Source organism: Dromaius novaehollandiae, chromosome 15 (assembly GCF_036370855.1).
Source record: "Dromaius novaehollandiae isolate bDroNov1 chromosome 15, bDroNov1.hap1, whole genome shotgun sequence".
NCBI classification, from domain to species: Eukaryota; Metazoa; Chordata; class Aves; order Casuariiformes; family Dromaiidae; genus Dromaius; species Dromaius novaehollandiae.
This window is the reverse complement of record NC_088112.1, coordinates 21400877-21427004: the sequence shown is the minus strand read 5'-3', so window position 1 is coordinate 21427004 and position 26128 is coordinate 21400877. Positions and strand designations below refer to the sequence as shown.

General features: G+C 46.3%; 1 protein-coding gene across 1 annotated transcript in view; it reads right to left on the bottom strand.

Moving 5' to 3' along the window:
• Positions 1–796: 796 nt before the first annotated feature.
• The window catches only part of PDLIM4 (PDZ and LIM domain 4), a 63393-nt gene continuing 38061 nt past the window's right edge, over positions 797–26128 (bottom strand). Inside the window, exons 4-7 of the mRNA XM_026118244.2 lie at positions 14872–15050; positions 12034–12191; positions 6570–6690; positions 797–5412 (exon numbers count right to left, since the gene is read on the bottom strand). Of these exons, the coding sequence (XP_025974029.2) occupies positions 5208–5412; positions 6570–6690; positions 12034–12191; positions 14872–15050 (663 nt within the window). The 3' untranslated portion in view covers positions 797–5207. The remainder of the gene's footprint in view (positions 5413–6569; positions 6691–12033; positions 12192–14871; positions 15051–26128) is intronic.

Sequence of the window (26128 nt, the reverse complement as noted above, 5' to 3'; positions counted from 1 at the left end):
TGGCCCCGAGTGAGCTCAGGCGCGGGGTGAGGGGACATTGCTGATGGCCGGGGAGGGCTGCTGACACGACCAAAATAGCTGGGACAATTTGCCCTGGTCTTCCACTAGCTGCTAAATCCCAAAACGTACTTGAAGCCTGCCCAGGTGAGCCAGCCTCCCTACAGCGTCTTCAGAGCTCTAACAACTTTGGTTATTTCTCTCCCCTTTTAAATGTTTTTGTCCTTTTGTAGCCCTGCGATAAAGAGCAGAGAGAAGGTGACAATCACTAAGAGCAGGAGCAGCGGCTGCACATTTCCTAATTCCCACCGTGTCCTCGAACAGGAGACGGATCTGGCTCACGTAGGAAGGAGCAGACTCCACAAAACCACCCGGGATAACCTCGTTCCTCATCTCCAAGAAAGCGAGCAGAAGCGTAGGGCAAGTTGGCAATGTGTTATACAGGCTAGAGACACTGCAAAGGATGCAAAGAACATGCGGTTGCTTTCTTGAAACAGAGAAGGCTTGGTAAGATTATCTTTGCATGAAGAATTAGAAAAAACGTGCTGATAAACTCAAAGAAAACCCTAACCTGTTTTAAGAACAGAGCAGCAGGACTGTCCACCCCCTGCCTCAGGAACACCACTGCTGCAGAGGGAGGAGAGCTGCGCGACCCAAGGAAAGCGAGGGGCACGCGGGGAGCAGCACCGCCAGCCTTCACCCAGGCGCTGCCTCCGTGTCCGGACGCGGAGGGACCTTCCGCGCGCGCAGGCTTCGGCAAGACAAACCCTAGCGAGGGAGGGAGCAGAGGCCAAGCTGATTCACGTGAGACACAGAACCGCCAATGCAACTTTATTTTGTATTTCATGCAGGCTGCATCCTCCCCCTGTTTTACAGCGTTAAAGAGCAGAGATAACGGGTGACGTGGGTAAGGCTCACTCTTGTCAGGCAGAGCAGCACTCTGGTTCGGTCACGTGTTACCAGGCAAATAAAGTAAATGACAGGGAATAAATCCAGAAATCAATTTACCAGGGATATTATTGCACAAGGCGGCTCCATTTTAAGCTCCTCAGGGGATCAAATGAGTTGATTACTCATAAGAAAGAGTATCAGGAGACAACCGTGCGGAAAATGTGATTTGTGGGAACGTATTTTCAAATTAAAAGAAAGGTGTGCTTGAATCCCCCAGGCCGGCTCTCCCCAGCGTGGTTATTTATCCAACAGCTGAACTGGGCCCCTGGGGAGCCCTAAGGGAGCAGCCTGCTTGATTTATACGTGCAAACCTCGGCAGCAATGCAACACTTCATGACTTTCTAAGGTTCCTGGTGCTGGTGTTGCAACACGTCTCGTGCACACAGGACACCTGCGGCGTGAGAAACGGCCTCCCAGCCGGGGCTGAACAGAAGACAAAAGCTACCAAAGAATGAAATATGGCCTAACATGGCAAATACGTAGTTCTCTCAATGGTAAATGGAGAAAATCCTGACAGGCCACTCCTGTAGTGAATTTTCTCTTGCTTAGCTGAGCTGGAATTCAAGAATTCAATCCTGTTCAGAAACCTTGGGTTTGGGTCAAGGTAGTAAGGCTTCCTGCATATTTCCAGGTAACATCAGATCACCCTCACCTCAGGCATCAACACTCCTTCTTGCCACACTTGTATTTGAGCATGGAGAAAAAATGAGCCGTAGTCAGAAGATGTTTGACTTAATGGCTAAAACACATCTGTGGGAAGCAGAAGGCTGTGATGCATCTGCTTGGAGCCAAGCGTATCAAAAGGGCAGATACAACCTTCAGCATCTGATTATATTTTGGCTTCCTGGAAGAACATCTTCCAATGCAGGAAAAAGATTTTTAGTCTTAGGTTTCAGTACTAGATGCAAAATGGTACAAAATTTTTTTCATTGGTGCATGTGAAGGCACTTCACAGCTGTGGATAAACTCAGTCCCACAACACCCTCAAAGTTTTACCTTGATCTAAGAGGCAGCGAAACCGAGGCAGAGAGACACTAGGTGCTTCACCAAGGGTGACTCTACACAAGACACTTGTAACAGCTCTGCCATAGTCCTGCTCACACAAGAAAGTGAGCAGGAACTCGCAAGCAAAGTCATAAAGGCAGCAGAAACGAACTATAAGCGATATTTACGGTGAACCTGCAGAAGGGGCCATTAACGATGGGGAGAACTTACCAAGAATACCCACTGCTGGTCTACAGCCTCAGAATGGGATGAGGAAAGAGGTGACTTCACAAAACATATTACAACCAATTAAGCTTGGCCCAGTAACATGTGAGATTAATACAGTCAGAACAAATGTTTATGACAGCTGCAGATTAACAAGCTCCAAGCAGAGGCCTGCAAACAGGGGGGCAACACCACTTCATACCTGATTATGGTTAGTCTCCTAATCACTTACAGTTGTCCAAAGTATTTCCATTCAGATGGTCTAATCTACGGAGCAAAGCTATGCAAATACAAGGAAAACCAGGCTCGGTGGTGTGATAAAGTTTTCCATGTGTTTCTTGTACTTTAATTATTAAAATCCTCATGGCAGAAAGTTGGAAGTGGCTGTTCTGTTGCTAGCAGGAACATACACAGCCAGCACCGGTCCAGCTGCAAAGAAACACTGGGCTGCACGCGCGCGGGAGCAGCAGCCCTCTGCTCAACCTCCCCGTGAACGTGCTGCAAGGCTGCTGAGCACAGGGTTTCCCAGGACTGGTTTTGAACCTGGCTCTTACGACCTTTGAGGCCTGGAAAACCTGCAGTTGTGTACGGCTTTTCCTTCTACTACTTTCTTGCTGTCACTGTACCGTGACCCCGTTTCACATTCCCGGGTCAGCCGCTCCTTGGTGGCCGTCAGCAGCTATGCTCGAGAGAAGAAGCAGACTCCTGCCTGTGGCTGCCAGACCCTGACTCCATGCAGCTAATAGAAAAGGGTCAAAATATCAAAGTTTGGTGGCAGAAGGAACTGCTTAAAGCCCTGCAAGGCTCCACAGCACGTGGTGCAAGTGTGGTCCTGCAACATCCTAAATCCTTACTCCCTCGGTGGTGCAGAAACTGTCCATGCCCAGCACCAGCTTGGATAAATCTCCTGACCCTCCTCCCGTACTGCACATCTCGGACCCCTTGCACGGACAGCCAGCACAGGCGAGAGCAGGGGACCAGCTGCCCCAGCTCTGGTGGCTTTGCTTGCCACGGACACGGTGGTTCTTCACGACACTCCTGCCCTTACTCAGGTGAGGAGTTGGAAGGAGGCTGTTGCTGCAAAACAGAAGCAGCTCTGATCAGCAGTACTTGGGTTTGGAGCTTGCTTAGGTTTTGCAGCAACCAAGTGCCCTGCGGAGTCAGGCCCCGTGCAGGCTTCTCTCGGAGGTGATCAAAGCCTGTTTTCTCCCCTGAGCAGGATGAAATGATCCTTGCTGTTTGCTCTTAACTAGGAGTTTACAGGAATGCCAAGTGTGAGGTCTTGCTTTCTTCCCTTAACTGCGAGGCAAAGACCAGAGCTATAAACATGACACAGTAACCATGGCGACATGCAGTTAAACTTTTGGCTTTCCGACACAAAGAGAAGGTGATTTTTCTCCTTTTTGTTTTTAAGCTATTTCTGCAATTCCTTTGTCCTGAGCACAGGGCGGATCAGCCTTGCAGATCTCGGAGGGAGCAGGAGCGTCAGTGCACCAGGCGTCCGTGGAACATGCCTAATTTTATTATTTCAAATGCCACGTATTTCACCAGGGTCAGATATTCATCAGGGCACTAACCGGAGGTTTTGCCACAGCAATATCCTGTTGATGCTTTAGATAGGGCAAACAGTAACACAGAAATTGCTTCTCTAACAGAAAACAGTGTCTAGGTTCCTTATTTATAAAGCACTGTTAATAAAGATGTTTTGAAAGGGTCCTAGTGCTGCCCAGGCCGTGGCCTCTGTTAGCATCTGCGGTGATCAGGCAGAAAACCGTCGCATGCAGCTGTAGGGAAGGCAGAGAGCAGCCCAGTGCCAGGCGCTTTACATCTAGTAGTTGGCTGCCTACAATTCATAAGATATACATACATATACATCTCTCTCCTCCAAACACTAAAATGAAAAACATATCTCCACAGAAGAACAACATCCCAAGATCCACACACTCTTCCCCATCAAATAAAACGTACAACAAACCTTGCAACAGCTCCACTTTGGGACACAGGTACAAATCTGGATCCACCAGTTCTGGACTCAGAGCCTTACGGATGGATTCACCAGGTCAAAAATCACCTTCTAAGTGCTGAGGTGGATTTTATTACCACCTCCACAGCTGCAATGTCAGTCCCACATGGCAGGGCTACCCCCAGTCTGGGAAATCTAGAATTAAATGACTGAATTTCAACAAAAGCTGGGTGGCAGTCAATGAACACAGCAAAGCCACCCTTGCTGGAAGGGAACAAAGGGGTCAGAAATTCAGGAGGTGAAAAGCAGTGCAGGCTCCACACTGTTCTGGTGTCCTTTACACATACTGCTAGGGAGAACAACTGAATTAGGAGAGGGGAAAAAAAGCAGGAAAAAAAACCTTGTTGCATGCACAGTGTGGAGCGCTTTTGGTGAACTCAGCTCAGACAGCATTAGCCTCAAACTGCAGCGTCACTCAACCAGAGAATTTCCTTGCAATTGCTTTTTCAAAGACCGCTTTTGCTCGCCACAGTTGCCTCCGTTCAGGTCTAAACCTGATTTAGCCTAGGAGCCCCCATCCACAACACTGCGTTGCAGGGACTAAGATTCCCCATGGGGTTAATTTTTAATCACTACAGAAGCCACAGAGCAAGGCGTTACTGGAAGGTATGAAGTTAAAGTAATGGTATAGAAGTCAGTTCCTTTTGTTAAAGTGCCTTATTTTCTTTGAGCTTTTAAAACATCTTCCTTACATTTTAAAATGAAGGGGGGGAAGGAATACTGGTTTTATATGAAACAAAGTAGAAAATTAATCAATATTTACACAGATCTTGAATAAGGTTATGGCAGAGACTAATAACCTGACACAGCAACCCAAAAAGCAGAGTGTCAAAAAGAAGAGAAAAACCTGTTCGTATGCTTTCAACACCGTCCCCTTGAGATCCTAAGTGTAAACGGTTTTATCTATGAAAAGGCATTTTACTCGGGCTTTAGTAATCGGAGCTGATTACAGCCATATTTTAAAACCAGCGGCCTGCGTGTGGGTGGGCAAGCCGCCTCGTGACCTCTCCAAGAATAGAGTAGGTATTTAGACAAGTTCAACTTTAGCATTTGGATAAACAGCTACGACGTCATATCCTTCGGGAGGCTTAACTCTTTCCTTCGCGTGCGTCTCGCAGTACAGCTGCTCCTCGATGAAGAAATACCCTCTCTGCTTCAGGTTGAGGCCGCAGTCGTCGCACATGAAGCACTCGGGGTGGTACAGCTTGTCCCGGGCTTTGACGATCGTGCCCCTGTCGAGAGACGGTGGGAGCACTGGTCAGACACGGAGCTGAGGATGCCGACACGGCAAGCAAAGATATTTCTTTCTGCTGCCCTCGTGTAAAACAGAGCAAGTTAAAAACACGGCACGTAGGAGCATTTGAAGATGCGATCTGCAGTTCCTATCACATCAGCCTACCTACAGCTGATGTCCCACTGCAACTGCCCGTTCCCGCTTGCCCAGGAGAGAGGAACTTGCAGGATTTTGAGGAGAGAGGGGTTTGGTTTGGAAGTCCAGCAACACAGGCACAGTGTGAGATGGCATCTCCTCCACGTGCTGTGCGGTACTAAGCGCCCAGCGGGGATCGGCGGACATTGCAAAACGTCAGTGGGAGCTGGGATGCTCAGTCCTACAAGGGAGGACTCAGCGCCTTCCAGAAGCAGAGCTTGTGAAGGACAAGCCCTATCAGGGTCATCACAGCCCTGGAACACAGCTCCAAGGCCTGACACAAAGCTAAGCCTGACATCTACGCTGAGCTCAGATCTGGCAGTCGGAGGCCAACAACTCCTAAACGCTACTGACACAGCTTGAGGCACTGCCTACGTGAGACCGTGTCGGCACTGTTTGCTCTAACAGCTGCTGAAATAAAAATCTTCAGCTCAGAACAGCAGCAAGAACAAAACAAGAAACAAAACAGGACTTTCAACCAAAAGGAACAGAATGTAACTTACGAAATGGTGAAGAAAAAGGCCTATATTCTCTGAGCATTAGTCCCAACATCCATCCATCAGAGAGTAAGTTTTCAGCAAAACAAAACAACCAAAAAAATAACTGTAGACCTCTTTACCTTCTTACCCTCTTCACCACTTTACCTTCAGAAGTGCTTCTTTCTCAATAAGGCAGCAAAAAACTGTTAGTGTCTTTGGTACTAGTTATTATGATAAGCCGACAGAAATTCTATGAATCATCCATGTATTGTTGCAAAATTCCCTTAAAAGGGGCTATCAAACTTTATTCCTAATTCCAGGTTTATATATGGTTAGTAAAAAGAGATTCAGGGATTCTGCTATAAATTCTCACATGTATTTCTGGCAGAAAGACAACCCAGCTAAATCCCTGTGTCCTAGTAACTGCTGCGCTCTGCACGGTGTGACCAAACTTGGGCTCGGGAGCGACTCGGGCACTTACACAATCCCGTTTCCGCATCGCGTGCACTCAGGGAGCATCTGCAATCCAGACATGGCACCACCAAGTTTTGATACCGGAGGCTTGATGTTTCGGGGGTTGCTCAGCCTGTCGAGTTTTTCACCTGCCAAGAGTTTTAAACAGACATGCATTGAAAACTTGCCCTCCTCTCCCTCTCCTTTTTATTAATTTATTTTTTTAAAGGCATCATATGACTTGTTTCTTCCTGGGGGAGCACATGCTCTGCCTGTCATGACAGTCTTCCCCTTGCAACACGCTTGCAAAGAAATTCAAGAGCAAAGAGTGAGCCCTCGCAAGTCACGTAGCCCTGGGGTTTGCGGATGACTGCTGGGCACCTCGCGAAGCCTGCGTGGTGGCAGCAGCCCTTAGTGACGCCAGTGGCTAACCTATCCATGTGCTATGACAGCACCAACTCAATACACACTGTTAAAAGGCGAAATGGTCTTATTTTAGAGATGAGAAGGATTTGGCTGCAGTACTATAAACAAAACTAAGAAAGAAATATAAAGAGCAAGCTAGCAAAAAAAAAAAAAAATCACAGAATTTCCAGAAGGAGAAGTTTCTATCATTCTAACATTTTAGCAGTACTTGCTAGATCTACCCCCAGCGAAGCAGAAAAAGATTAAAGTCTTTTGGAGAATTAGGCAAATTAAAACAAACAATAATATAATTAAATGCATTTTTCTTCTTAGAAGGCTTATTGACTTCATTCCATCTGTCAAGGGACAGGAAAACTTTTAAGAAACTAAAATAAAACAATATGTAAGAAGATCAGGTTTTCTGGGGCACCAAGTTTCCTTTCACAAAGGTCCAACCACAGGAAAAGCAGCAATGAAGATTTTGTGCATGTGAACTGTATTATGGAAAAGCTTTACAGGTTCTCTTCCGTACAGATATCATATACACTCACGCTTTGGACACAATACAAATGTACATGTTGTCAACAACTGTGACACTTAAAGGCCTCCACAGCATACGTAATTTCTGAATAAGGGCTCAGTGCATACTGCACAGTTTTTGGAAACTTCCACTTTGATTTTGCTGTGAAGCGCCTATCATGGATTCAGTAAACTGTCTGCATTTTTTAATGTGAATTCTTATTATTTTAAATCAGTGTCTCATTACTGCTGGCTGTTTACTGTACTTGTGCAGGTTTGCACGGTATACTGGAACAGTCTTACTCAGCAGGGCTTCCTTCCCTTCTTGTTCAGGACTCAAGATCACGGGGGATGGAAAACACCCAGCCCTCCCGCCTGGCCAACCTGCCTAGCGCCCAGCTTCGGAGGACTGAGCAGGTCCAGCTCCCACAGCACTTGCAAAAAGTCTGCAGTTTCGCTTTTTTCAGAATTCTCTGCTTTGAGGAAGCTGTAGCTATTGAAACACAGCATTCAAGAGTGAGCAGAGAGGCCTAAAACCCCAGTGGTCAAGCTTTGGGACTTCTGTCCTCGTGCAGGTGGCCCCATCATTAGCCACGACCCTGATCCACAGAGCAACACTGCCAATGCCTTTAGCCATGCATGTAACACCAGAAGGACTAATTTCCCACCAAACCCCACTTTCTCAAGATATAAGATACTATTTCAACACACCAGAGGGACTTGACACGTGTGAGAGCGATGGACCAAGGAACGGGCAGGGACTGCTTGGCTCTCGGCTCTTCCATGCCCTTGGCTGGCCGGGCAAGACTTGCATGTTGAGTCCTTCCATTGCCTTGCTGAGAACAAGCTCAAACAACTCGAGCTCTTGGCCTCTCTCAGCAGTGAGATACAGTGTGCTTGAATTCGACATACGCTCATTTGCCAATATTTAACAGCTAGGCTGTCGCTGTCTCTCAAACAGAGTGCTTGGATAATCTGGCATTAGCTAGGAGACATTTTTCAGCAAAACGAGACCTTCGGAGTGCACTGCTTCCCATCTTCCTAAACGACAGATCCTTTCCTTTACCCGCACATAATGTCATCCTAATTTACGGTGCGCAGCAAGGCAGCTAGATACTTTAACTAAACAGTCTTGTCCACGCTTTGTGGTCAAAGCGCTCATCCTTCATGCTCGAAGGGCACCTACCGAGACAACTGTGACGTTTCTTTACAAATCCTGTCAGATCCTCAGCAGGAAACATTTCTTATTACAGACACAGCATGGGGCCGATAATTCTGAAGAAAACGTGGCTTCTAGCAGAAATATTTTCCATATAAAACAGCTCTTTGTCTGAAATATCTAGTTCATCAAGAAAGGCGATCCCAACTCTAAAAGGACAACGCACAGCTGTCTCGGGCCAAAACACGTGTCCTTGTTACATGGGTAAGTCTAAGCAAAAAGGGTCAGGGTAGATATTTTAAAACAACCTCACAGAAACAGTCCCAATGTTTCAAACATTGCTGAAACATTACAGAGTTTTATGCCCACAGGTGTGTTTTTCACTTAGGCATATTTAATTTCTAACCCTTTATGAAATCAACCCTGATAGCGTTATAACCACCACGGCTCTGGCTCGGGCAGAGGCAGCTCTGCCTTCCCCTGCCCGCTGTGAAAACCATTAGAACACGAAAAGGAGCTGAAGCGAGAGAGAAAATAAGAGATGTTGCTGGCAGAGAAGCAAGATCTGAGTTCTCCAGCTTGCTGACACTTTGGTTGGTATCTGTCATCGCTTTCTTAACTCCAGGCACTGATTGAACACGTGTTGCCGCATCACCAATAGGCTGGCGCTGAAAAGCAGCCAGAGGTGACCAGATGTGCCAGCCTGGCTGGGACAGCCCCGGCGTGCAAGGACTGTCCTGGCATCCCACAGAATGTTTTCGGACGCTATCTGTCCTTGACTGACTTCCAGCACACATACTTGTTGTCCTCCCGACCTTCCAAAGCGCAGCCCTCCGCATCGCACCCCGCGACCAGCCGCGGAGAGCATCCTCTGCCACACGCTCCCAAGCAAAGGGGAGCCTTTCGGACAACCCCACCCAAGCTGATCCTCTAGAACAGCTCCATTTAAGAGCTGAAGGGGACAAAACTTCAAATAATTCTGCTAAAACCATCCTTGTTAAAACAAACAAACTTTTAAAACACCCAGTAAAGCTTCAGTTTTATTCCAGTTCCTTGTCACAGAACGGAGCAAGGGGGGGAGCAGCATTAACAACTAGGATTAACGCAGTCGCTCCCCATTTTCTTCTTCCTAATATGGAAACCTGGGGGTGTAGCACATACCTTGCTGAAAAGCATGCTGGTGCTTGCGCATTGTAATGGACTTCAATGTACAGCTGGAGCCTGTAATTAGCATCACCTTTCCCGCCAGCCTAGATGGACTATAGCATTTACAGCCAGGACTTCCAAGGCCGATCCCACTTCATGCTTTGCTGACATGCCTCAATACCATGACAGCACTGAAAATACTGAAATTGACAGAAACTTTTGATGCATGGAAGTTGGTTGCAATCTTGTTTCTGGTGAAGCAAGAAGCAATAGCCTTCTGGTCAAAATATATCATTCACTGCCATTTTATACACATAGAAACTGAAGTACAGCAGCCTGGCTTGCTAACCTTGCAGTTTCTTAATGGGATTCGCAGTAGTTCACATTTTCCCATAAAATCTAAGTTTGTGGATTCACATGATTATAATATGAAAATCCCAGAAGGAAACAAAAAGAAGATTCTAGCCCTAATGATTGTAAAGAAAAGCCTGAAAGTTTGAACTTGGAGCCCTTAACGGACTTAAGGTTGAAAGGCAAATAAAAAGAAGCTGAAATTTATAGTTTTGGGACCTTATTTTTTAATACATATAACTTGGGTAGGAGCCAAGTCTATGTAACAGACAAAGTTGTGACAGAGCTGAGAAGTGAGCCAAGAGCTCTTGATTTCTATTCCTACGTTGCTGAGGACCATCTATATCCTTATGCAAATACCATTTATTTAAACAGGCATACGATCCTCTATCAGCGGCCTACACAATCATTTACAAACCGTTACATTTAAACAATCCATTTCAGGAAAACAGTTGTCATGCAGAAGCTATTTGCAAACCTAAACAGCTTTCTCGTGATGCCCAAGTCAGCCGCTAAATTCGTTAAGCACACAGAGGCTGGCCTGAGCGTCTGCACAGGGTGAAAACACCCCGATTCGAAACCTGCCTTCCGAGTGCTCCCTGTCGTGGGTGCGTTTGGACCTTCCCACGTTGAGCTGGTCCATGTCTCAGCACAAAAGTGGTGGCTATAAGATGACAGAGAGCAGGACAGCTGGTCACTTTGCAAGAGCGTCCCATCGGCTCTTGCAAGGATCCTTTAAGGGCATCGCAAGCTTCTGGGCCTCAGCAAGGGAATGAGCGAGAATGAAACCAAACCAGTAACAGCAATTAGTGCGTGTTGAGCCCATGAACTGGGGCATGGAGGGACTGAATGAAGGTTAAACCCTAACTGGTCAGAAGCCATGCAGTGCCCCTTCCCCTGGTTGCAACCCCCTCCTCTTGCTTTGTTCCCTGCTGCCGGTTTGCAGGACCCTCCCAAGCACTGCAAAGGCTGGAGGCTAACAGCACTAAGGGGGCTGAGGCAGCTCAGACAGAAGGGCTCTCCACTGAGAACACCTGCAAGGGAAGGGAAACAGCAGTCACTCAGGCAGGGCTGGAAAATGCAAAACAAAGCCAGCTTGGGAAAACCCCTGGCCAGAACCAGGGACACTGCTATTCCCAGGCAGGCAGGAATCCATCACTCAGCACTGACCACTTTGCATCCCTTGTAACTTCTGTGCTGGGTGCAGGTTTTCCCCGCTACACAGCATGAAGCAGGAGACACAGAGATGCTCCTTGTTGTGTTTCTTCCACTGCTGGTGTGGGAACCGATAGTACTAACGTTTGGGGATGGCTAGGGAGAATGAAGACAGACAGGAACCACGGTCCCCAAGCCAGGCTCCTCAGAGCCATTTGGGAGCATCACATTTCTCTGTGCTCTGGTTCCTTCTCTATAGAACAGATCCAACAGCACTTTCCTTCCTCACGGGGTATTACATGGATAAATGTGATACGGGTTACGAAGGGCGTGAATATTCCAGCAATGTCAGGACTATCACAGGGACTAGGAGAATCACAGCAATGAGACAAGTGCGGAGTACAGCAGCAACTGGAAGACTTCAAGCAACGACCCTGTAGGCTACTGGGGCTGGACGGGGAAACTCAGGGTCACCACTGATTCATCCTATCCACCCAGGAATTCCTTCCTGGGACCCTGGTTAAAGCACAGATTTATAAAGCTGCTTCCCCTGCCTACAGCAGCTTTGTATAACCTTCTTTGCACCTTCAAAAATAGCAGGCCTATGCAAAAAAAGGAAGCCTACTTGAACAGATTTCCCTTTAGTGGTGGGCATGTTTTGCATATCACTGCAGATTTAGAGGATCAGAAGACATGCAGAGGTTTAGGGGACTCCCTGGGAAATGTTATGTGCATAACCGCTGGTAAGCTTGCTTACCATTCTCTCCAGCTTCCAACATGCCCTGCAAATATCGGAACGATCCAGACTGCTTCGGCTCCGAAACCGGCTTTTCATAATCCTGAAGCATCTTGTAGACATCTGACTCCACATCAATACCATTTCTGTTTCTTGGAAGAGACTTTAAGGGGTCGATGCTATTTAAAAACAAAGCAACACTCTAGTCAGATATAAGTGTCAGTTATCAGCTAATCAGGGATGTACCCCCCTCCTTAGATTTAATCCATTCACACAGATTCAATTAAACACCTTTCTCTCCCCTTGTGTTTTTCTGCCTCAAGGGAAGCCTGTTCTGGGAAAACAGTCATTAAAACTAGGAAAGATAAACTTGTTCCCTGTTTGTTCTTCTATTGAGCAACACAGCTAGGGTTTGACTAGTTACCAGATGCCTTAAGGAAAGAGGGCAGCTGCTTACAAGCATTGTAAATTGCTCTACCACACATGAAATTTAATGAAAAATGGGGAAAACAATGCATTTAATTAATTTTGTAGGGCTACGAAATCCACCCACCCCTCTTACTGTTGTTACAGTATCTGGCATTTGGGGAGGGTGTTTTGCTGCCAGGCACAGGCATGACAGGGAATGACGCTATCCTCAACAAATGCATCTTTCTAAGTCAGCCTCTCTGTAGGTGACTCTGAATTCAAAGCTCCATTTGTCAAAGAGAAAGCATTTGTTGTTAAATGACAACAAAAACACTGGATCACTGGATCATACAGCAATGAGAATGGGATAAGCAAACATTCTCAACATTTCCCCCTCGCATATGCTCTGACCTTCAGCATCAAGCTGTTTATTGTTAGAACCTAGCATGATTTGGGATACAAAGAATGACAAATAGTAATTGAAGCTCCTATTCAACAGTTCATCCAACACATCAAATAATCAAAGGCATGTTTTGAATTTAAAAATAGTTCAGGTACATGTTTAAGTGTCCTGCTGAGTAGGATGAATCTAAGTACTCATGTGCTTTGTTGAGGCCTAAAAGCATAATACAATTTGGTGGGGAAAGGACTCCTTTTTTTCCTTGTAAAGTTTCAAGCACGTCAACGTCTTTATAAAAAAGAATAAAACTAGCAAGAGCCCTTAACCCCATCAGGCAGCTTAACACATTTTAGCCATCATCTGACTCATGTTCTCCACCAGCATTCTGTTCATGCCTGCTAAAAAACCAAACAAAATTCACTTTCAAAAAATGCCAAAGCTACGTTTTCTGGAAGTCATCTGCAACCCAGACCTCTTCTGTGCCCAACATCTGTTCCGAAAACACGTGTGCTGGCAGGCAGTTTGGGTCCTCCAAGCTACCCTCGCAAGATCAGGCAAGCACAACCCTCAAGCAGCTCAAGGGAGAGCTTGCAATACTTCGTTTCCAGCGTGTCCTCGCGGGGCTGAATTACTCAGCAGTAAGAGGGGACTTGTCAGAGCCATTGGGGAACTCCTGCACACCTCCTAAATCTTGAGACAGGTAGAAGTGTTGCTGCTGGGAATAGCACCTGGGGATGAAGGCTCCTCAAGCAGCTGCTATAGGTGAACACCTACTCCTGCAATTTCTGGGCCAGCCAAAACTCGCCATGTGTGCCTCAAGTGCCTATCTGCTTTGCTACAGCCCTTTCATACATCAGTTCACAGATTTTCATGAAAAAGGACACTTTTCTGAACAAATCCAGCCTGATCAAGCACAAATTCAAAAGCAAATGTTGTCCTGACCCAATTTTACTCACATACTGCTGAGGTTAAACTCCCTACTTCTGGCTCACAAATGCAAATAACATCAAATTTTCTTCTCAGTGATTTTTCTGCAGTTCCCTCCTTTCCAAATTCATTAACTTTCCTGGAGGAGTATTAGGAATAATCTGGCTCACAGAGTCACTGAAGTATGAATTCACATAAGCACGTAGTTTCTGAGCTGAAAAGAAACTATCATTGCTCTTTGTATTTGATACAGACATTACTTTCTCATAGAATATTTTGCTAATCTGGAAAAGCATAAATCATCATCAGTGTAAGACATGTGAAAGCACCACAGTCCACAAGCTGGCCCGTCTCAAAGTTAGGGTCATCCAACCAAACCATTCCTGGCTGTAACAGCTTTTTCTTTCCTATGTGCATTATTTATTTCTCTGCCTCCTGGACAGCTGCACTGAACAGATCTCACGTTTAGAAACATCCCAGTTTAGTGGGGTTAGCTCTCCATGCAAAGAACTCCAAAATCCATTTCATGTGTTTGCTCCTACATTTGTGAAAGTGGGATCCTAAGTTCTTGGAGGGCAAAACCCTTCAATCCTGCTTTGAACACATACTTTGAAAAAACAGAATATTAGCATGTATGACACTCCCTGGCATTAATCTCAGCCTGAGGTGCCCGATTCGATGCCTGCTAATCTGTCTACTTCCATTAGCAATAGCAGGACCCTATGTAGATACAGAAAAATCAGTGTTTTTAACTACCTCAGAGGTCAACAGTGAACACCACTCCAGCCTCACCAGCTTATAGTCACAAAGATTTGAGACTGCTGCATATGCACATGGCCATTTTGTTCAGAATTTGCAATCTCGAAAACCTCAGTTTTCTGTTTTGTTTCTCCCATGCGTTAGTTAAGTGTACAACAGGAATGAACCCAGAGTCTCTAGAGCTGAAACTAGGAGCTTCACTACAGCATGAATTAGAAAGTCAAGTTTCTCCTGTCCTCAGCAGGTAGGAAATAGATGGAGATGTGTCACTCCAAAACCATCTTTGTATCAACCACAGTGGAAAACCGAAAACTGCACTGCTGAACGTGAGCAGTGCAAGCAAGCAAATAATGCTTTCGCCATACCTTTGGGAAGCAGCAATGTGGAGCCCACTCATCTGGGCTGGCAAGCTCGGGTCAGCGTTGTTGTTTGCATAGAGTCGGGTCGGATTATTGTACTGCAAATTCAGCATCTGCTTGTTATCCACCGGGGTCCCTCCACCAGCAGGGGAAATTGGCTTTTTGCTCTGTGCAGGTCCATTATCCTAAAAGAGAAGCAGCAGAAAAACCTGTGAGGTTTGCAGTTCTTAGCACTAAATACATGGACAGGCTGCTTTATGATGTTCAGTTTGTGGTAATAATATTCTCATGTGTTATTAGTATTTATTTTCACACTGAATAGAGATATGCACCAGGAAAACAAACTCAGATCTCATCTGTAGTCAGCTCTTGCTGAATCTGTGCAGCTTTCCTTAGTCGCTAACCAAATAAGCTTGCCTGTTTCTCCACGTTTCACCACTGCCAAGCATGCTGCATTTATTCTCCTGTAAAAGCAGTATTTGTTATTTCCACAAAGGAAAGGCTAGGAGTCTGCTTCTACTTTCAAGTTACATCATTCATACAGCAGTTATCAATCCTCTGACTTCAAGGCATTCACTCCTGATTTACACGCACAAAACAAGGTCAAAAGCAAGCTCCACAGTCATGCCTACAGACCGTACGGGACCCAAAACCGAGGGGCAAGTCCTGGTATTTTTTACTTATTTGGAACTATCCCTCATGCAGAAAGATCTGTGTCCATTTCAGGAGGTTTTCTCCTGAAAAATGCCAGTCATTTACAGCATGATAAACATTTTGATCAACAAATTAGTTTGCTATTTTCATTGGTTTCTTAATTCCCAAGGCAAACTAATATTTGCAGGAAAAACTAAGGGAAACTTTTTGTCATATTAGCGCAAGTCAGGAACCCACCAGCCATTAAAGTGCAAGTTTTCATGTTATTTTAGCTACATAAAACATTACGTACATGTTTTTGAAAAGCTTTGTTAGTCAAGCCTGTGCACACCCACTAAGAAAATAGTACCTACTGCTAACCTTTCCCCAGGCTACCTGAGCCAGAGCAGCGTTTTTGCTCTGATAGTGTCCAGCTTGGTGAGCTGGGAGCAGGGAGAAGCACTGCAGCACATCCATGGGGAAAAGAGGCCAATTCCAACTGCTCAAGCAACAGCGAGCGCCTAAAGCCCGAGGACAACTGCTGTCTGCCTCTGCTCCCGCTCCCATGAGTCAGAAACATGCCTGTACTGATGGGAGAAATAGATACTTGCATAAGATGCATTAATCTGCTTAATCTGCTTAATCTGTTACAGGCCAGACCTGTAGCAATGCTGATTTACACCAGCTGAGAGCAATGCCCAAGTTTTCACTTGATTAAAGCTCATGAAAAAACAAGTAGAAAAAGAAAACACCATACTGTGAACAAATAACAGAGTGCATGTTGAGGGCTCTAATACAAAGCTTACTTTTGACTGGAACCATCCAATAAATACTAAGTGGAAACAAATGTCTATCACTGGTGCATAGGAGAAAATACTGGCATTTCCCTGTGTAGTAAAAAGGAACAGCTAAGAGAAATAAAAACCAGATCCTGCTAGAGAAAGATTTTCAAAGTCCAGCCCTGAAGTTCTTCCTAAGGCAAAACTCCCATTGACAAAAACAGGGCTTTTTCCCCAATTAAGAACTGCAGGCTGGTGCCTCTAAATTTTTTTTCTGCCACCAGCTGAGTAACTCCAGCCTCAGTCAAACCACCAGCTCTTTGCTTTAAAAAATTGCCCCCAGCATCACAAGTTCACATTATCTCCAAAAAAGGAACTTCTCTGCCAGGAATAATGTAATTTCAACTTTTCCCCAATTTATATTCTTTACGAAAATCACAACCAGGCTACACGTTTCCAATCCCCAGATTTATATTATTATTTCGAGAGAGAAAAGGAAGAAAGAAAAAAAAACAAACTTTGACCACACCACAGAGAGGAAAAGGAGGATCGTAAATGTTTCAGAAAAAAGCAACGGTCCATACCAGCCAGATGGCTGACCATTTTCAGTTACAGACTCAGACATAAAACATAATTATATGTTTTTTAACAGCCGTTATCATTAATTATCTGTGTATCTGGGCCAAGCTTGCACTTTGCTCAGGCAAAATTGGCACCCCCTCCTGCCAGGGCCGGATTCCCACCGCAGCCTGCACAGGGGTGACAGCAGGAGCAGGACAAGGTGGGACCTCCGGGAGACAGAGCTGGCTGCCCACGTTGGTCCCCCCCTCCCTGGATCTCCGTTTGCACCAAAACGGCCTGCTTTGCCCCAGGGACGGGCTGCAGCTGCTCCGGGAGTGCTCTGCAGGGCAGCGCGGGGCTCTGGGTGCCGGCGGGCTCCATCGCGGTCCTCTTCCCTCTGCCACGCGAGGGACAACCCCGTCCTTCGCCGCTGCGGTATACACGGGGCTGGAGTCTACTTCTGAAATTTTGAATACCCATAAACGGGCCTAGAGGGCATAACCTCCGCGGATTTGCTTTAAACCAAGCAGTTTGTGAAGTGTCGAGCGTTCATTCCTATTAAACTCGGCAATCCGTAAATCAAGAGCAAATGTTTCTATAAAGCTAAAACTTATTGCTTTGACACTTCCCAAAACACATAAAAGCCCGGTGCTGCAAATGGAGCGTTTCAGTGACACATGGGGCCCTCCCCGAACCGCACGGCTAGCGCGCAACGCTGGCCCGCTTCCCGCGGGAAGACTGCTCGTGGGAACAGGAGACTGCGCAGTGGCTTTTCAGGAGGTGCTTCCCCTTGCTACGGGCCTGACGATGGGTCGCTGCTGAAGATGGTTGCTCCGAGGGAGCGTTTCTGGCTTTGCTCCTCCAGGAAAGGGCCCACCTGAAACCCCAGCGGAGGTTCCCACCATCCCTGCCATGCTGGGCCTTTCCGAGCATCATCCCGGGACACGTGCCCCGGTACGGAAGAGAAACGATGCACCACTTGATCCTAAAAAGCTTCCTCCAAAAAGGGGAAAAAAAAAAAAAAAGTGTTTACCCCTCTGGAAGCACACCTACCTTTGTGTCTTCCTTGTTCCACTGCACTTCGGTTTCTCTGCTAGGAAACTTCCCTGCTGCAGGAAAAACTGTTCCCTGGACTGAGTTCAGTCTCCTTTTTCTCATCTCAAAAGCTGTTTCCGAATTTTCCCGAGACGCATGCAACATTTTACATAGAGCAAACACTCATGCATTAGTCCTCAGAAACCTAGAACCAGATGGATTTCCTCCCAGCTCAAATCCAAGTTTGCAAAAAGCACTCCCCCTTTGGGACCTCATTTTCTTTTCTCTACCGGCTTTTTTTCCTACTTTTTATAGCTTCTCTTAAGTTAAGAGGTTTTACAAAATCTTTCTAAGAGCTGACCTGCTAAGTTTCACCAAAGAGAAGTTTTAGTCTGCAAAACAGAAGCATTGAAATCCATTTTCTCATGCCTGCCTTCTGAGATCATCAATTATAAACTGTGGCTAAACCCTTGACACACGGCATGTGGAAGTCCTGGAGCTCAGCTCCAGCGTTTCAGGCCTCCAGGTCCTGGCAAATGCTATCCAGCTCAAACGAGAGAAACGGGGGACCAAGGAAGAACTGGAAAGGGGCCTCCTGAGCAGGTCAGTCCCAGCCCCGGGGAGCGCTGGGCTCGTGGCTGCTTGCATGTGGCAGCAGGGGATGGTGAGTCCCGAGCCAGACCTCCTACCCTTCTCTGATAACTACCTTCCTAGAGCTCCTAAACCTGTCCCTCTTCCAACTGCACTGCAGGAAATAGTGAGCAGAGGAAAGGTGATTAAAGGAGACCGTGCCACAGGAAAAAAAAAGTTATCTTTGGTGAGCATCAGCCCTTTTACCATCCAAACCATGTGCCTTCTGCACGTTGCTTCTCCAGCACCTGCTTCTGACACTTCCCTTGCACATCTTTAAAACAAACTTCTCCAAAAGGGATGCATTTAGAAATGCTGCACTAACATAGCCTGCACTTCATCAACCAAAGGTAAGAGATGGCCTTACAGATAGGGTATTTATGTCCTAAGGAACAATTTCCAGAAGGAAAACGCAGCACAGGACAGGCAGCCTATACTGCTAGTCAGTCGACACATTAAGGGCATCTATAAACCTCACAGGGGAAAAAGTCCACGAGATTTGCACAAGCAAGTCTGGAAAAGAAACAGGCTGCTCTGCTCAAAATAAGACTGATATATCGAGTCTGAGTCTTTACTGGAACCAGGAATAGTTCTTTGACTTCCTTAATGAAAACCTTTCCTATTGCAACAACTGCTGGCGTAGCAGGACGCGTTCCTAACCGGTGACCCTCCAGCCACCGGCCTTCCAAGCGTGCACAGCTGCTTTGCGGTGGCAATAGAAATATTTTCTTCTCATGTAGATGCTTGTTTAGCTCAAGTAGCTAATGCAAACAAAACAGAGAATCAAACGCAAGAACAAAACGCTCCCAGCACTGCATGCTAGCTAGGAGTCCGTCACATATGGAAGGTGTTTGTTTACAAGAGTATTTAGTTATTAAAGTCAGTCCTGATTTCTCTAATGAGGATAGCATATAAAGGAGCTCGTAGGGCTCCTTTCAGGTGTGTATTCTGCAGGCTTCTGAAATAAGATGCACGAGACCGATCCCAAGAAAGCCACCGGCGCAGGAAATCAGAGCTTCCGCTCTCTCCACGTGCCGCTTCTCTCCCGATAGAGAAAACACTTTCACCCTATATCCATTTACCCCTTGCAGAATTAGAGTGCCCACAGCTCCACCTGAGATCTATACAAAGCAAAAGATAAGAGTTCAGGCTAGTACCCGGTATAAGAGTTCACTAATAAAAATACCGATACCATTTTTGTGCAAACACATTAGTTACCTGAAAAATATCAAAATCAAGGCATTTGTAAAATAAAGCATGAAGTGAACAAGAAGCCATCCTGACAACATCGCAATTGGTAACTTGTTCTGACAGATTAATAGGAAAAAAAACATTTTGGGGGGGGGGGGAAACGAAAAAAACAGCTTGGCTCAGTTGTTGAGCAGGTGGCATCGGCACACAGCAACTGCTTGAGAGGGGCAGTTTTACAGACCGAATACTTTAGCACATAGTAAATAAACCAGCAGTCTCCCCAAAACAGAAATTCTGTGATTGAAGGAAAACAATATTCTCAGAACATGGCATTTCCTTCTTCACTTAAGAAAGAGATGCTTAATGATGACAAGTTGTTTAAAATTATTCTTGGGAACTGATCAAAGAGCCAGAAATGATGAGCTCTTCTCTCCTCCTTTCACACACTCACTCCATTCCTGGTGAGTCACTATGTCCCACGCCTGCTTTGTGACAAATTCCCCCCCCCCCCATCAGGTGAGGATGTTTCATTTAGCTACAGCATGATGCCCAGACACAACCAGCAAAGTAACGAGCATAATTAGCAAAGTAATGAAGATCAAATGCTCTTCAAAGGACATGCTTCCAATTTCAGGAAACATACAGGAGAGCATTAAAAGCAGCATGTGCAAGATCTCAACATATTTTGTGGCTTCACTATATATAGCTAAAGTACACTGCAGGCAAAGAATAAGGTATGCTTTGCCTGCTCATTAAAGTCATGCCACTGACATAGTTGAATTGGGATACTTTTTTTTTTTTTTTTAGTTTCTCAGGCTTTTTAAATTAAATCTACAAAATAAGATAAGACTAAGAAATTAAATGCTTCTATCGAGCTAATCACTGCTAATATAAATGTTCCTATAACTAGGAAAATATGCAGCCAACCAAGAACTTTGGAAAGGCTTTGAAAATTCATCTCTGTCCCCCTCACTCTTTGGGAGAGAGTTTGTCCTCTTTTGTAACAAACAACATAAATGTTTAGATTTTTCTAAAATATTTCAAAGAGAGCATGCGATTTAGCCTGCCTGCTTAATAGGAATAATGCTGGGAAGACCTTAAATTATGGGTTCACATCTAAGCCCCTCGCCGGGCCAGCACGATTCCCATGCCCTCGCTCTTCCAGACGCTGCTGGTACCAGGCATTGCTACTCCTGCTCTTCACAGCTGTATTTTGCAGACCTGCAAGAGTTATTGCCTTTTGCACTCAGAGTATATTCTGTATGAGACATAATTTCTTAATAGTTTTGGGAACTCACAGCTGTATTCTGATATCCACTTTGGTAAAATAAATGCAACTTCAACTTACTGCCTTCCAAAAGCTTCACCATTTTGCTGCCTCCAGTTCTGTTACTCCCAAAGTTACTCAGTTTTTCTCTTTTTAAAGGAGGGTTTTCTTTTTTGGATATCCTGCAGTTGCCCTGTTTGTCTTTCCAGCTGTGTTCAATTAGGACTCTCAGCTTTGTGGAGGGCAAAGGTTTTAGACACAGCTTTACAGAGTATAAGACAATGTTCTGATCCAAAGCATTCACCATCCATTCAGTTCACAGCATTTTAGATCAGGCCTTTAAAAGGCCAGAAGTACAAACAAAATAATGAATCTAATTTTATGGGCTCTCAGACAGTTCAAAATTCGAGAAGCTAACACTGGCTCCTAAAACATCCATGCAAGCACTAAAATCCATGGCCTGATTTGGAAGTTTTGAGCAACCGCAGCTCCCGCGCATCCAAGAAGCCTTCATCCCGCGCAGGCTCCGTGGGTCGCCGAGAGCCCGGCACACCTCGGGAACCGGCCTGCGGGCTCCCAACGCCCCGATAAGCACACTGCGACTTCTGCAGCGTATCCAGCTGCAGGGAAAGATCTGCAAGGACAAAGAACAGCAGTTTCATTTCCTACTGAAACAGGCACCTAGCTGCCCCGTGAAGCCTGCTGCAAGATGTTTATTTTTCTAAGTCAAGGGGGGGCCAGTTCTGCTCTCAGTTATAAACACACATGCATCAGCCTTAAACAGAGCTGAATGTCATTAACAGCCTGACTCAGCTGAAAACCGTGCTGTTTGATGAACTTCAGATCCACTGTCTTCTTAAAAACACAGTATTAAGTGCTTCAGCTAGACATTTGCTGTCAGACTGCTGGAACCGGGACAGCAGGGTTATTTGCACACCACGAGCTGAAAGTGTCACTCAGCCCCAGAGTCACCTTAGAGGCACACGTCCTGGGAGCACGCTTGCACAGCCCCCCATGCAGCAGGACAAGCCTGCGAGTGCTGCAGCTCTTCGCTAGCAGCCTGATCTGCCTCCCTCTTGCCGAGCTGTGCTAATTGAGCTCAGATGTGATCCACAGAAAGACAGCAAGCATTTCTGACCCAGGCTCTGCAATATATGGCTAAAAGACACGTCCCTGGCAGCAGTTTCTCAACTGCGTAGCATGGATGAGAGGGCAAAGCCAATTCTCTGGGGAACCAGGATAAGGTATTAAGCGATGCTGATGAGCATGCCTGCAGGTACATGCCTACATGCACGCACACACTCAGTATCGACCGACACTACACAACTACAATCACAGCAGCTCATTGCTGTCACGATTAGCACTGTAACACCGCAAGGATAAGGAAGCAGATGCCCGACTGCATGGGGAAAAAAAAAGCTAAGGTCACACCTTCAGCCTCCAGGAAAGCATGCCTCGAAGGAAACCCTTTATGGGGATGGCTGATACAGCACCAAAGCGGGGCTCAGGATACCTGGCTCTGTTCCCAGTGATATCCTGGCTATAAAGAAAACCCAAACAAATTCAGCTAAGACCAACCCGCTCCTTATAAAGGCTTTAGAGCTAAGACATGGCCTAAGATGGATCAGGTGGCCCTGACCCTTCCCAAGGAAAGGAAGAGGAGTCATTAGCTGCTTTCCAAACCCTTTCCAGAGCTTTGCTTCCACCGTGCCCCCGCTCTGCCGGCTGCAGGCAGACGCAGGCGAGCGGTGCCCAAGCTCCCCGGCGCGGAAGGGAATTCGTGACTGCCTCCGGGCAGGGAGGAGCAAGGGAAGGGGAGGCTCCAGCTGCGACAGACCTGGCTCTACACCATGCCCGGCCACCACGGGAGCTGAAGAACAGACAGTGCAAAAGGTACCGCAAAGCAGCTCTGGACGAGTGCAGGGCTGAGCTGCAGGCAGGGCTACAGCCAGTGCCTGAAGGCAAATGCAACTGATAAAGGGCTGAAACTGGGGCTGGGTGACCTGTAGCATGGAAAAACTAGCTACAGGCCCCCAAAGCCACAAAACACCAAGGTTGGTGATGCTCCCTAAGGTACCAGGGAAAGGACCGCCAGGCTCGTTCCAGAGAAGAGCCACCATCCGCTGCTGCAGGTCCCTCCTGGGCTGGCTACGCCGGCTTCGCGGGAGCTTCATGCCAGCCCCGGCACAGCTCAGCAGTGCTGGACCCGAGAATCTGCCCGAGTAGCTATACGTGTGGGAAGATCAACTCAGCAAAAAGCCCACACGGTTCCTGCAAAGCTGAAAACCAGTTGGAGAGCTGACTCCGTGTCTGCTGTCCAACAACGGGAACGCCTACAGACGGTCTGGCTGTATCCTCCAGTTTCTCTTATCAGCGCCTCGCACAGCCGGCTACCTACAGCTCTGGACGCTGGGAAACAATGTAATAGGTCAGAACTGGCGGAAAGAGAAAGAGGTACCTTTGTTTTAAAAAAATAATTGGCCATACAATTTCTTCATGTGGCTGGCTTCCCTCCTGAACCAGAGGGTACAGTCAAACTGATGACCTGATTCTGATCTCTCCCAGCAGAGGACTTTTTCCTGGTGAAGTTCTCCTGGCTTCATGGCGACAGTTCCTCTTTCATGCAAATGTGACGAGCAATTAAATTTGGAGACCTACACTAGCATATCCTGACACCCTCAAGATTGAAATTCAAGCCCAGCACAGAAGGCAGGCATGCAATATAGCAATCCCTTCCCCAAACTGGTTTGAGAGTCCCCAAAATGGAAATCTGATTATTAATCCACAGCGGCAGTATGGGATGGACAGCCTTGTTTTCACTTAAATGCAAATAACAGTTTTGCACTGTGGACACTGGCCACAGGAACCAGATCGATTCTCCAGCTCATTCCATTAAGCACAGCTGCTTTTCTCTAACCCCTCTGGCTCATGAAGGTCATTCTTATTGATTTAAGGAGCTCAAATCAAAGTGGAGAGTGAGTAATGTAGGTGAAGCAGTGCAAGGAGGGAAGCTTGAAAGGCAGGACATGCAGGGGACCAAAGAGCCTAGGCTGGATGCACAGACCGCGCTCAGGAACGTGCCCCAGCTCCATCTCCCACCCCCTCCGCGGCCGCCAGCAGCAGCTCTGGGCATGGGCTGAATGCCAAACTTGTTTCTAATAGCCGGAGAGCTTTTCTTGAGTTTATGGAAAAAAATATTATTTCTGATTTCATAGCAATTTCTGCTAAAGCTCCTGCAAGCCACCAGACAAAGCATTATATGAAAGTTTTCACTGTTTTGCTATCGGGGAGCAGGGCTGAGGCGAGCTTCACAGTCTCACTGTCAAAAGTGAATTTCCTACCACAAAACCCTCCTTCCACAGATAAAATATGCCTGCATTCACATAAAGCAGCCTCGCTTTATTTTTCCCGAGTAACTAAATAAATGAGTCCAGAAGTTGGGGTTTGCAGTAAAATACCGCCTGCCCTTCGAAGCAGCAACCCGGGGCTGGTGTCAGCCTCGTGCCCGGCCGGGCTGCGCAGCGGGGCTGCACGGCAATGGCTGTTTCTTACCACACAAGCAAACGCAAAATTAGAGGTGAAAGCACTGGTGAGGCACAAGCTAAACTATTTGCTATCAGAGTTAAAGGATATGTCATTTTTGACAGGATTATGGCAACCTTCAGAAGAGTCACCTGAAATGTATTTACAGGGATGGGAAAGTTTCTAAACCATTTGCAAGGGATGGGCCAACGTGGAAAGATGTTGGGAATTTCCTAACTTTCGGCATTGTTCAGAGGGGAGGAGTAGGATATCTACACCCTTTTCTAAGAGTGCTCTGATGGGAGGAAGCTCTGCAATTTAAAAGTGAGATACTATTAACAAAAGTGCCATTTTATGGCAAGCTGGGAAAATAATTCCAGCTTTATACATGCACATGCAGCTGCGCTGCATTATACAATACACTGTTCTGAAGAACAGCAGACATCTAACCAAGGAACAATCTCTCAGCTAAAAAAGGGGCATTTTGCTACCTAGCCATAATAAAGAACATTAACACAGAGAAAGGTAGAGCACAGTGAAACTACTGGCTGATCTTCATCATGTATTCTAGAAAAGAAAATCCTCTCATGCCCTAATTTTGTAAATCATTTGGTAAAACAAACAAAACCCAGGCACAGACAGTTACAGATGTCATGGCTCACAACCGAGTGCCAACACCGCATCGGCTCCATCTCACCCTTCCCCGCTCGTCCCTTGGTGCAGCGCCTATCACGCTATCGACACCCGAAACCCAAAGCGATGAAGCAGTTACCCAAGAAAGGCAAGAATGATTAAAATATGTTTCCATTTATCCTGCCTGTTTCAACGCAGAGGTCATGTTTTTAATATCAAGGGTGCAAGGATGTGTTTAACAAGCAGACAGAGGAGGCTTTGTACAAATGTATCTGTTCTGGTAGAGCTTTTATGAAAGCAAGATAACCGGGGATCATATGCTCTGCTGAACTGGAAGGCACAGGAGAAATTCGCTACGTTTTTAAAATACCAAACCTCTGCACACAAAGCTCTCCGGACAAAGCTCTTTTTCACAGGCACCATAAAAACATTTGGACGTAAAAGTAACTACTGCATTGCAGTTACCCAATAAACTGTGGCAAGGCTCAGGCTATGCCTAAATATTTTCTCTCATATTCTTAAGACAGCTTCAGACCCAAGTAATCTCATATGTAAGCAGAACTAACATTCTGGTGAAGACTAGGTGAAGGGGCCTAAGAATAAAGGAAAATTTAAGTATCATATCAACAATCTTTAATTTCTACTTGCATGAGAAAACTTAGCAGTCATTAACAGGAAATAAATACCAATGAAACTTCAAGGTATTTTTGCAAGTTGGTAACACTGGAGAGCAAAGGTAGACGATCCTCTAATGAGCTGAAGCAGAGAAGGTAACAGAATCCAAACCACCACCCAGCCAGATGCACTAGCAACTTGCTGCTGATGGAAACCGCGCCGGGAGCCCCTCCGTCCCGCACCAGGTCCCCGGCTGAGCTCCATCAGCCCAGGGCTTCAGTGAAATCCCCCCCGAGCCCCAGCAGCAGCAGAGCTACGCTAGAAAGGATTTTACTGCTGCTTCAAAACTTTTCGGAGCCCTACATTCACGCTTCTCTAACTCGGAAGCGGGCAACTA